Here is an 11,573-nt window from a genome sequence, read left to right on the forward strand (position 1 = left end):
AACTGTGGTTTTAGTCATGTATTACGAAGAAGTGCTTGACTCTGTCAGCTTTTTGAATGCTTTTTAGAAAGTCTCAGATGGTGAGATTAGCTTAGATAAACTCATTTGCTGAATATCTGTGGGCTCACCAGCTGCAAGTCAAGGACAAGGAGATTCTCTATTAAATGCTTTCAAAAGAATTTGATGATGGAACTATTTAAAAGCACAGCACGGCGTAACTGAGAGCTGACTCTTCGATGCAGGTAAAAACAGCAGTTTATGATGTTATTGTTGTGAAAGACTGTCAGACTGATGCGTCGAGAAAGTAGTTTCAGGAACACTTTCTCCATCAGCTATAATCTCTATACTTTTTTACCCAGCTGTAAATTGTCAGCACATTATCAAGTAGCCCTGACAGTGTAGCTATTCAGCAGAAATAGGATAATCTCACCGTTTAAAGCTAGATGTAGCCACTGTGAGTAACCCGTTGTTTAGTGGATGAGTGTTGTGAAGCCTTTAGGTTACCAAGTGGTTTGTTTGGTTTTTTGTGGGGTAGGGGGTTGGAGCCAGAAGTGGGCATGCTTGGGTTATATATTGTAAACTCATTCTAGCTTTTTTTAAATGACCCACTAGCTTTTCACCTGTGACTATGCTGATTTGTCTGCAGAGAATTTACGTTACAGTGCACCGGCTACACGTGCAGCTTAGACGGTGTACCTCAAAGACGTACAGCAGGAATGATCACTTGATCGTCGGGTGGAAAGAGTAACTGTGAACTGTGTCAAGACCCACCTGACTCCATACTTTTCATGAATGGTGACATTTATATAGGAATAAGGACCAAAACACTTTAAATGTCAGGCTGGTACAGAAACGTAAATACGTTTAATTGTGCTGTAAAATTTGGGCATTTTATGATGTTTTTTGAGCCTCAAGTGGCCATTTGTGGAACTGCAGTTTCAGACTTAGATTATACCATTATGTAAAAGAAGGAAGGGGGGCATCAGTTGGGAAGACAGCGAGGGTAGTCGTACAGACCGGGTACAAATTTTCGTGTTCCCTTAGATGATTTTTTTGTGGAACACCACGTCAATTTGGATTTCCCGGAATGTTGGAGCAGACCAACATAACCTGAGGTAGCGATCCAAGATGGCAGCACTGAACATAAACAGTACTAAAACTGTAGACTTTGAACCTGTTTTGCCACTGTTGTGTATTTGTAACTCACTAAATGTGACTGATTGGGCTTTATCCACGAATGTGTTTTTTAAGAGCATAAAAATAAGTATTATGCTGTGTTGCTAGTGATACCTGAATGGCTCTAAGTTGGTAAGAACCAAAATAAATTTTCCCTCACTGTATCTGGAACGCGCTAACTCGGGAGTGACGCAACTCCAAGGTATCTGGAGCACAGCAACAGAGAGACAGGGAGCCGGATTTAAACGCAAGGAAAAAGTGAAGTAACGACGCATTTCGAGGATATTGTAGACTGCAGGCCTTTAGCCCCATGTATGTTCTCCCATAGCAGTATTGAATTCACAAAATTAAGACCTGTGTCAAAATGATGCATTAAAAAAAGTTTCCCAGCACACAAAATATGTATAATTAATAAATTGGGCTAAAATAGAAGGCTCCGATTGAAGAGCCATTTGGGAGCCATAAGAGCCAGCTCTTCTAAGGGAACCGAGCCAGAAGACCTCCCATCACTCTTAAAAGTACCATTTCCCAAAGCTTAACTATCTCAGTAATCTTGCTGGTTTCAGGATTCTCTCATTCTTAAGTAAAGTTGCAATCATGTTAAAGTTACCAGAGAATAGAAACATGGCATTCTTTAATATTAGAAACAAAAGACTGAAGAGAGTGAGAAAGGCTTTAAAGAAGAATCTTTAAGTAGCTGACCTTAACTTGTCTCAACCAGCCAGCTGTTAGCACCTTCGGAACAAACTGAAGGCTTTAGTTTCATCTTTCTATTCATTCAACGGGAATGAATAGAAAGATGAAATAAAGAGAGGTGTAATGAGACGGAGACCTTGTCTTTATATTCTTCTGTTTTTGTTGGCTGGGTTGTCTGCACGCTTGACATCTGCACCTCATGTTCTCCATTAGTGAAGTCAACAAAACAACTTAATGGATAGTAGTAGAGACAGATGCCATCAGAATGCTATTTAAATTTGTATGAGGACCGAGGGCGTGCGGAGCTCTGTAAAGAGAAGGGCCGTAAAGAGGTAAAGCGAGAGGAGTATGGCGGGCGAGTTGTGGGTGTGTGATAGTGTTGGCAGAGGTTTTAACACAGGGGGCTGTGAGGTGAAAACAAGGTCATGTTCACTGTACTAAGCTCGCTAAATATGCACGACGCCCAGAGCAGACCCTCACTCTATTATGAATGACATCTGGCCTTGGCAGCTTGTTAGATTCAGTAGCTCATAACCACGCTGATGTGATAAGTCGTCATTGCTCTCTTTTGTCCTCTGCCTGTCTCTCCCTGCCTCAAAGCAACTCCCATCACTCGAGCTTGGAGTTTTAGGTCTAAATGGTGGGTTGCCTGTTGAAGAGACAGTCCCTCTGTGTGGAGGTGGTGATTTAGTGGGGAGATAAGCTCTCCGTAATGGCAGGGTGGAATAATTCCTCTTTAACTAGGAGGCTTGGCTCTCTCCACCCTGCAGAGGAAAGTGTAACCGCTCCTCTTCTTTATTTTTCCCTTCTCTCCTTTCTTTGTTGTTCCTTTCACTCCTCGTCTTTTTCGAGTGACTTCAGAAATAATCACTTGTCATGTCATGTTTTTAATTTCCTTTCATTTAGATCATTTAGACATGGTGTAAATCTTAATGCAGTGCCAATTTCAGTGTCATGGACTTTGTAACACCCCCCCCCTCCGCCCCAAACCTAGTAACAGCACCTTCTAAAAGCTGCTGTATCTGGCTCTACAAGGCTATAAATAGCATCTTAAACTATTTAATAAAATGATGAACACGGTAACCTTTCTTTTGTTAGGCTGATGTTTGTCAAGGCAACTTTCAAATAACCCATCGATTAAAAAAAGAAGACAACTTGATTGGCATTGGGAAAAAACACAACAAAATCAAATAAAATTGGCACATCATTGGAACAAGAACAAAAAATCCCAACTCTTATCTTCATGAAGGCGGGATGAGAAGGCTGTCTGATTAGTCCTTAGAGACATGAGAGGACAACGAGGCAAAGAATAAAGTGGTGCTGATGAATGAAGGAAGTGGAGGACTGAAGATGTTACTGTTTCTTACTTTCTACACGGCTCTTATCTGTAACCCCAATCACTCACCGGTGTCTGCCTCTCACGCTCCATTTCAGCTTTTTCCTCACAGTGGCAGAGAAAACTGGGAGGTCCTTTGTGCTGTACATAGATCTCAGTTTATATTTGACTCTGCAGGTTGATATGACGTGTAAGGCAGCTGTTGTGGAAACTACACAGAGCGATTGATAATGGAAGTGTTGCATTAGGCTGCCCCCTGGAGGCTTTAGCAGTAACATCAAGCTGCAACCGTTAGACACCTGTAATTGTGTTTATTGAAGGAAAACTTTAAAACTCTGTTATAAGCGACATTCTGTGTGATCATTTGCAACCATAGAGCCATAAACATGCGTCTGATAATACATGAGTACCCAGTGCAGACCAGTTGTGCACACGAGGAATCATGAACCTGTCATTGTGCTCTCCTTGCAGCCCTGCTGTCGTCGTGGTGCGAGGAGCTGGGTCGCCTCCTCCTTCTGCGTCACCAGAAGAACAGACAGAACGAACCGCAGGGGAAAGTCCCCATGCAGCCCGGCATGAACAGCATGAAGCCCGGCCTCACGCACAGGTGAGATACATGCCCTGTCAGATTACAAAGCCTGCTGCAGTTGGCTCTCAGTAAAGTCACATTTTCAATAAAGTGTGTGGTGGGAGGAAACTGCATCTGAATAACCAGTGTACAGTATATTGCCAGCTTCCCATGCATGTGAACTTGAGACATCCCATTCTAAGTCCATAGGGTTTAATATTATGTCGGCCCAGCCTCTGCAGCTATAACAGCTCCAACTCTTCTAGGAAGGCTTTCCACAAGGTTTAGGAGTGCTTATGGGAATTTTTCACCATTCTGAGATCACACACTGATAATCGACGATAAGGCCTGGATAACAGTCTCCACTCTAATTCATCCCGAAGGTGATCTGTCAGGTTGAAGTTAGGACTCTGTGCAGACCAGTCAAGTTCTTCCATACCAAACTGTTTCCACAAAGTCCAAAATGTTAAAGCATTAAGAGTTTCTTTTACTGGAAGCAAGGCGCTGAGGCCAACTGCTGAAAAACAGCCCCACACCATAATCCTCCTGCACCAAACTTTACATCGGGTACAGTGCAGTCAGACAAGAAGCATTCTCCTGGCAACCGCCAAACCCAGACTCACCCATCGGATTGCCAGATGGAGAAGTGTGTCCAGTGGCGGCACGCTTTACATCACTGCATCTGACACTTTGCACTGAGCTTGTGATTTAAGGCTTGGATGCAGCTGTTTGGCCGTGGAAGCCCATTCCATGAAGTTTGCCACACACTGTGAAGGAGGTCTGTAACGACTGACTGCAGAAAATTTTACGTGGCCTACAACCTCATGGTTGAGTTGTTGTCGTTCCCAATCACTTCCACTTTGTTATAACAGCTGACTGATATTTAGCAGTACAGGGGGCGTCCTATCACAGTACCACCTTGGAGTTCCTGAGAGCAATGTGTTCTTTCACAGATCATTGTAGAAACAGTCTGCATTCTTAGGTGCTTAAATTTATACACCGTAGTCATGGAAGTGATTGGAACACGTGAGTTCAATGAATTGGATGGGTGAGTGAATACTTTTGGCAATATAGTGTTTATAAGGCATCAGAGGAAGTCATTAAAGAAATTAAGGTTCATATCTAAAATTCAGGCCTCATGAGGGTTTCCACTGATTGGAGAAAAGCCAGAAAAATTTGTGGAAGTGAAGTGATGTGAAGTGCAAGGGCAAACCTAGAGGGAAGACAGATGTGAGGTAATGCTTTTAGAGAACAGCGTGTGCTCGGACCTCTCTCAAAAAAACAAAAAAAGAAGAAGGGAAAAAAAGCCTGGAGTTAGCCAAGAGTCCTGTTTGCTTCTGCTGAAGATCTTGGGATAATGTGTATTTATGAGGAAATATTGAACATGTCGTCCATTCTGAGAGCTAACCTCTCAGGGAAAACAGGGTGCCTTCCAAGAGCAGCAGTTCCCTCCCACACTGCTGGCCACTTGCCTCTCCCCTCATGGAGACTTAGCTTGTTTATCATGTGTAACAGAATCTCGTATTTTACTCTATTTGTTTTAAATCTGAACGCTAAACATTCCAGATGTGTACTACCTATCCTTATCCGAAGAACTTAGATGTTTACCGGTGCGTGCGGACAGACGAGTCCTTATCGGCACATTTGGAAATTTTGACTCATCTTACTTGTGCAGTCATTAGCAGATTTCCTGGCTCGAAATGTGGTGTGAAACTCAACGCCAGACATTTAAATTGAATGAACATTTCGGCTTAATAAACCCCAGAGTTACTCAGAACTTTAAGTGACATCAGGCACATGTTTGTGTTTTGATCTGTTTTCCAGTGATGGCTCATTTCCCTATGACTCTGTCCCCTGGCAACAAAACGCCAACCAGCCCCCTGGGTCATTGTCCGTGGTTACAACAGTGTGGGGCGTTACCAACACATCACAGAGTCAGGTATGTCCATGCATGAAAAGCACCCACTCTGTAATTATATGAGTTCAGCAAACAGTTTTAAGACAGGTTTATTGCACAAACCTAGCAGATAGTTTCACTTCCTCTTTGATTCTTTGTTAAATATAGGTGCTGGGCAACCCAATGGCAAACAGCAATAACCCCATGAATCCTGGGGGTAACCCAGTGGGATCGGGCATGTCTGGCAATGCAGCAGGGCTCAATTCACCCCAGTTCAATGCGCAGCAGCAACAATTCCCAAATAAAGGCGGTTCCAGCCAATCATACATGCAGCAGAGCATGTACAGCAGGCCCGGCTACCCCGGTGGTCCTGGAGGATACAGCGGGAGGTGAGAAACAGGATACCAGTCTTCTTTTTTATTCATTAAGATAGCAGCTCCGGTTTTAAAAGAGTGGTTAAAACATAAATCATGTGTTCATCAGTTACTCTGGAGGCCCGAATGCACCACCAGGAGGTATGGGAATGGCCTCCCACACACGTCCTCCTGGTGACTTCACCCAGCCAGCTGCTGCAGCTGCAGCTGCTGCTGTTGCTGCCGCCGCTGCTACCGCGACAGCCACTGCAACAGCCACTGTAGCGGCTCTGCAGGAAACCCAGAATAAAGACATGAACCAGTATGGACAGGTACAGTACACATCTGCTATGAGGCAAACAGTTTGATGGAGGAAGATGTTAGGTAACTACCTGCTGCAAAATGTAGCCATTAATTATTCGGTTGTTTTCTCCAGATGTGTCCATCGTTCCAGATGGGCCATGCTCCAGCCTACAATAGCCAGTTTATGAATCAGCCAGGCCCACGAGGTCCCCCTGGGGGAATGAATCCATCCAGCATGGGATCTGCCATGAACAACCCCAATATGAGCGGGCCTCCAATGGGTATAAACCAGGCGAGAACCCCAGGCATGACGCCTTTTGGAGCTCACAGCCAGAGGATGCCTCAGCAAGGTTATCCCGGTGGACCTCGACAGGGCATACCCATGCAGGGGATAAAGAGGCCATATCCTGGGGATGTGAGTGGAAATATCAGACATGAATATTCTTCTTGTTGTAGCACCTGGGACATGTATATATATATATATAATGTCTTTTCTTCTTTTTTTTAAAACTTTCTTCTTGAAGGGAAGCTATGGAGGTCAGCAGTATGGGCCAAACAGTCAGTTCCAACAGCAGGGGCAGTATCCCTCATCAAATGCCTCCAGACCATTGCCCTCTCCTAACTACCCCAGCCAGAGGATGCCGGGGCAACAGGGCCAAGGGCAGTACCCGCCTGGCATGCCCATGAGCCAGTACTACAAGGTTTGTTAGTCCATCATTTATGCATACTCAGGGTCAGAAGGGGGGGGAAAGGAAGCGAATTATTCAGAAGATCAGGACGTTTGAACCCTTGTCACCTAAACTATAGTGCATCCCTGGCACTAAAGGGAACTGTATCAATTCTTTTTTGCTTTTCCTTATTCAGCAGGAGCCCTTCAACGGTCAGAGCACCAACTTCTCTGGAGGCGGATACTCTTACGGCCAAGGCAGTGGGGTATGTTTTTCCTTCGTATCCATGTAAAAGTGCAATTTCTGTCTTAGCAGGTGAAGACATTGGTGCCAGATTTGAGCCTTTCATGTCTGTGAAATGACTTTAACAGATCTTTTGATTATTGCACTTCCCCCACCTTTCTTTAGCCCCCCAGGCCTGGTAACTACCCACACTCTCCAGTCCCCGGAAACCCCACACCTCCCATGACCCCGGGAAGTAGTATTCCGCCGTATCTGTCGCCAAACCAGGATGTGAAGCCCCCGTTTCCAGCTGACATGAAACCAAATATGACAGCGCTTCCGCCCCCTCCAAGTAAGTACCCAAGCAGACCTGAAACGAGTCGTTCACATGACTAATTCGTCTGTTTTTGTCCTTTTTATCCTTTTATCTCACCTCCTGACATTTACATTCTGAGATTAAAAGCCATCCTCTCCCGTTTTCCTCGTCCGCAGCTATCCCCAACGAGGAACTACGTCTGACGTTCCCAGTCAGGGACGGAGTGGTGCTGGAACCGTTCCGCTTGGAGCACAACCTGGCTGTCAGCAACCACGTCTTCCACCTTCGACCGTCCGTCCACCAGACCCTCATGTGGAGGTAAAAACCTTGTAGTTTCGTATTTGTTGTTACTAGTGCAGCATGTGCACAGCAAGCACTTAAAATGAATGTGTGGTGAAAGTTGCTACATTGTGGGTGCTGTTATTTTAGGCTGTTGTTATAGCGCCACATGAGATTTATACTAAATCACATGTTACTGCAGAGTTTATTAATAGTGAGAATCTTGATTTGTCATAAGCTAGCACAGTGTTGCCTACATACAATCCGCCTCATTTCTTTGTATTTGACATCGAAGGAGGCAGATTTCTTTTTTTTTTTCTTTGCAAGGTTTTTGCCTTCATCAGATAATGTAATAGTGAAGAGTACACAGGAAAGGAGGGAGAGTGAGGGCCTTGGGTCAGAATCAAACCCGAGTTGTTGCATTCAGCCTTGCGACATCTCCTCACCCCCTGAGCTAAACTGGCACCCGTGTTTTTTATAAAGTGGTCTTAAGCAATAGTTCTCCAGGATTTCTGGAGATCTTTCAAAGTTTTTATTTGGACACTGCCTGCTTTTCCAGTCATTTTCAGTTCTTTCGTCATAGCTGCCAAAAACAAACAACCATGAGCCAAAAACCTGGCATATGTCTTCAGGGTGTGCAGTATGTCCTTAAAAAATAGAGTAAATTGGACACGTGGAGGGCAAAAGATGAGGTTACAGGTCTTAAAAAACAGGCAAAATCCAAAATCTGGCATCTGACCCTTCACTTGATCCATCTGCTATCCATTAAGCCTCATCAGAAATGGTCTCAGTGGATGGGTGTCTGTCAATAAGTCATCCTAAGGAAGGGAAACAAGAAAAAAACCAAAGATTGACTTTCAAACTCATTAGACTTGGTTAACCTCTATTTGTGCCTGATGTATTGTACAGACTGTGCGGCTGTCGTTTTGTTGTTCCCAGTTTTTTCCACTAACTGTTATTCCTCTGGTTACCCTCGAAGGTCTGACCTCGAGCTGCAGTTTAAGTGCTACCATCATGAAGACAGGCAAATGAACACCAACTGGCCTGCTTCCGTCCAGGTCAGCGTCAACGCCACGCCTCTCACCATCGAGAGGGGAGACAACAAAACCTCCCACAAACCCCTGCACCTGAAGCACGTTTGCCAACCCGGGAGGAACACCATCCAAATTACGGTCACCGCATGCTGTTGTGTGAGTATTCGCATTCTCAGAGCACCGACTAGCAGCTTCGATATGTAGCGGCTTCATTCATTAGTTCAGACAAGCTGGAGTGATTTACACACACGTGATTTCAATTTGCATTGTCTGGAGTATGAATGAGATTCAGCTGCCTGTACTAATTCTGCTTGTGTTCATGGCTTCTTCTCTTTGCAGTCCCACCTGTTTGTGCTTCAGCTGGTCCACAGGCCATCTGTGCGATCCGTCCTCCAGGGGCTCCTGAAGAAGAGACTCCTCCCTGCAGAACACTGCATCACCAAGAGTACGGCTCCTTTGCGTAGTTAATGTTCAATAATACATCGGAATTCAGTAAACTCAACCCTGTTTCTCTTTATCGTTCTTTAAGCACATCTATGACTGCTTCCTCTGTGACACTTTATATTTTCAGTTAAGAGAAACTTCAGCAGCGTTGCGGCCTCGGCGGGCAACACTACTCTTAACGGGGAAGACGGCGTGGAGCAGACGGCCATTAAAGTGTCTTTGAAATGTCCCATCACGTTCAGACGCATCCAGCTACCTGCGAGGGGGCACGACTGCAAGCATGTTCAGGTTTGCATGCATTTAAGTGGAAATAATGTTAATGGAAATGCGTGCCTGGTGTTGCAGTGAACGGAAGAATATTATCCTAATGAGGATTTGTGATGTTTCTGTCTGCAGTGCTTTGATCTGGAGTCCTACTTGCAGCTCAACTGTGAGAGGGGGACATGGAGGTGTCCTGTGTGCAAGTAAGGAGGCTTGTGTAAAAATATGTTTAGGGAATCCATCCAGTAGCTTATGTGTTGTTTTTATTCTGTTTTTTTTATAGTAAAACTGCGTTATTAGAAGGTCTGGAGGTGGATCAGTACATGTGGGGAATCCTGAATGCCATCCAAAAGTAAGTTCACTCTGTTTATCCTGTTTATACACGCACAAATTGTTTAGACGTGAAGCCAACATGATTTGTTTTCTCCTCCAATAGTTCAGAGTTTGAGGAGGTAACTATAGACCCCACATGTAGCTGGCGACCTGTCCCCATCAAGTCTGAGCTACACATCAAAGAAGACCCCGACGCACCGCTGGCCAAGCGCTTTAAAACAATGAGCCCGAGTCAGATGACCATGCCTAATGTGATGGAAATGATCGCACAGCTAGGGCCAGGCCCCGGCCCAGGATCTGGACCCGGACCTGGGCCGAGTCCATACCCACCACACCCCGGTCAACATGTTAGTGGCAACGGGGGAGATTACCCGGGAGCAGGTAATGAAAAGCAGGCAGCGTCCTGCAGTGTAGAAAAATAACAGGAGAGTCATCTCATTTATCGGAAGAATGAGCCGTTGTGCATTTTGCAGCAGGATCTATTGATGTGTCTCTAGTGCATTAAACAAAGAAACAGCCCCAAGGAGAGTTTTATGCTGAAACTGTTTTAAAAAATGTTCCTGCTCTGATAAATGTTTCTCATCAGTAAAAAAAAAGTAGAATGGTATATCCTGTTATGTAACTGCTTTGATAAAGGTACATTTTATTTGCAACATCAGGGATTCCTCATCAAATGAGTGAGTGGGACCAAACTGCAGTTAGCCCCTTCAAAAGATGTGTTTTATCTTCTCTCCTTGTAGGCAACAGCTACCACACCCAGGGGAATTTCGACTTCCCTCACGGGAACCCCTCCGGCGGCGGAGGAGGTGGAGGGGGTCCCCCTATGAATGACTTCATCCATGGACCTCAGCTATCCCATCCTCCGGACGGGCCTGGTGGTCTCCTCCCACAGGATAAGCCCCTCAGCCACAGCATGAATGATCCAGTGAGTACATCTGACTTTGGCTGCTCATGGTTTATGGGAATCAAGTTGCACATTAAGCTTTTCATATATTTGGGCTTTTTTTTAATGCGATGCTAAGTTAGTCATGTTTGCTGCTTAGTCTAAGGAAGAAACTCTCTAGAGAATCTGTGCCGTACTGAAAACCTGTATTTCTTATCTGACCAAGGTGCAGCCTGTGCCTCTAGCCAGCATGTGTGCTCAGTCATGCTCACATGCTCATGTCACCGTATAATGTTGCAGCTGTACATGTCTGCTGATCGCAGCTTCCATTTAGAAAGCCTGTTCCATATTATTCACGCTGGAACTCATTTCGCTCCCCCCCTTCCTTCCCCCCTTAACACTCTCTCCTTCCCTCTCTGTGTCTCTCTCGCTTTATCCTTCTCCTTTTTTCCCCTCCCGTCTCTCCTTCACTGTCGCTCTTTGTTTGCCCTCTCGCACTTGCAGATGTCCCATTCCGATCAGTCCCATAACTCCATGCAGCAGCAGCAGAGCTTGCATGCGTCTCCCCACCCCGGCGGCCAAACAGGGCCGCCTTTACATCACAGTGTCCAGTCAGGGCAGCCCTTGCATCACAGTGGCCAATCATCGCACCCGCCTCGCCAGTCGCAGCCTCAGCCGCAGCCTCAGCATCCCGGGCAGAACAGTCATCCTCACAGCGATCTGAACTTTAACCCCTCCTCAGATGGGCAGATGGGTCAGGGAGCCCAGGATATGCCCGAACCCTCCCTGGATGTAAGTGTGTCT

The 11,573-nt window shown here is 45.4% G+C and overlaps 1 protein-coding gene across 10 annotated transcripts in view; it reads left to right on the forward strand.

Annotated features, from left to right (window-relative positions):
* The window catches only part of zmiz1a (zinc finger, MIZ-type containing 1a), a 107,212-nt gene that overhangs the window by 92,288 nt on the left and 3,351 nt on the right, over window positions 1-11,573 (forward strand). For 8 of the 10 annotated variants that reach the window (XM_040001015.1, XM_040001016.1, XM_040001018.1 and 5 more), the window contains 17 exons: window positions 3,680-3,815; window positions 5,601-5,715; window positions 5,842-6,062; window positions 6,157-6,358; window positions 6,463-6,744; window positions 6,854-7,030; window positions 7,194-7,262; window positions 7,406-7,571; window positions 7,712-7,853; window positions 8,794-9,004; window positions 9,188-9,293; window positions 9,420-9,580; window positions 9,689-9,756; window positions 9,837-9,905; window positions 9,990-10,267; window positions 10,627-10,811; window positions 11,274-11,561. In XM_040001015.1, coding sequence (XP_039856949.1) covers window positions 3,680-3,815; window positions 5,601-5,715; window positions 5,842-6,062; window positions 6,157-6,358; window positions 6,463-6,744; window positions 6,854-7,030; window positions 7,194-7,262; window positions 7,406-7,571; window positions 7,712-7,853; window positions 8,794-9,004; window positions 9,188-9,293; window positions 9,420-9,580; window positions 9,689-9,756; window positions 9,837-9,905; window positions 9,990-10,267; window positions 10,627-10,811; window positions 11,274-11,561 — 2,876 coding nt within the window. The remainder of the gene's footprint in view (window positions 1-3,679; window positions 3,816-5,600; window positions 5,716-5,841; window positions 6,063-6,156; window positions 6,359-6,462; window positions 6,745-6,853; window positions 7,031-7,193; window positions 7,263-7,405; window positions 7,572-7,711; window positions 7,854-8,793; window positions 9,005-9,187; window positions 9,294-9,419; window positions 9,581-9,688; window positions 9,757-9,836; window positions 9,906-9,989; window positions 10,268-10,626; window positions 10,812-11,273; window positions 11,562-11,573) is intronic. The other 2 variants (XM_040001020.1, XM_040001022.1) reach the window with 2 other exon arrangements.

The sequence above is a fragment of the Simochromis diagramma genome, unplaced genomic scaffold (assembly GCF_900408965.1).
Source record: "Simochromis diagramma unplaced genomic scaffold, fSimDia1.1 OVJJ01000421.1, whole genome shotgun sequence".
NCBI lineage: Eukaryota > Metazoa > Chordata > Actinopteri > Cichliformes > Cichlidae > Simochromis > Simochromis diagramma.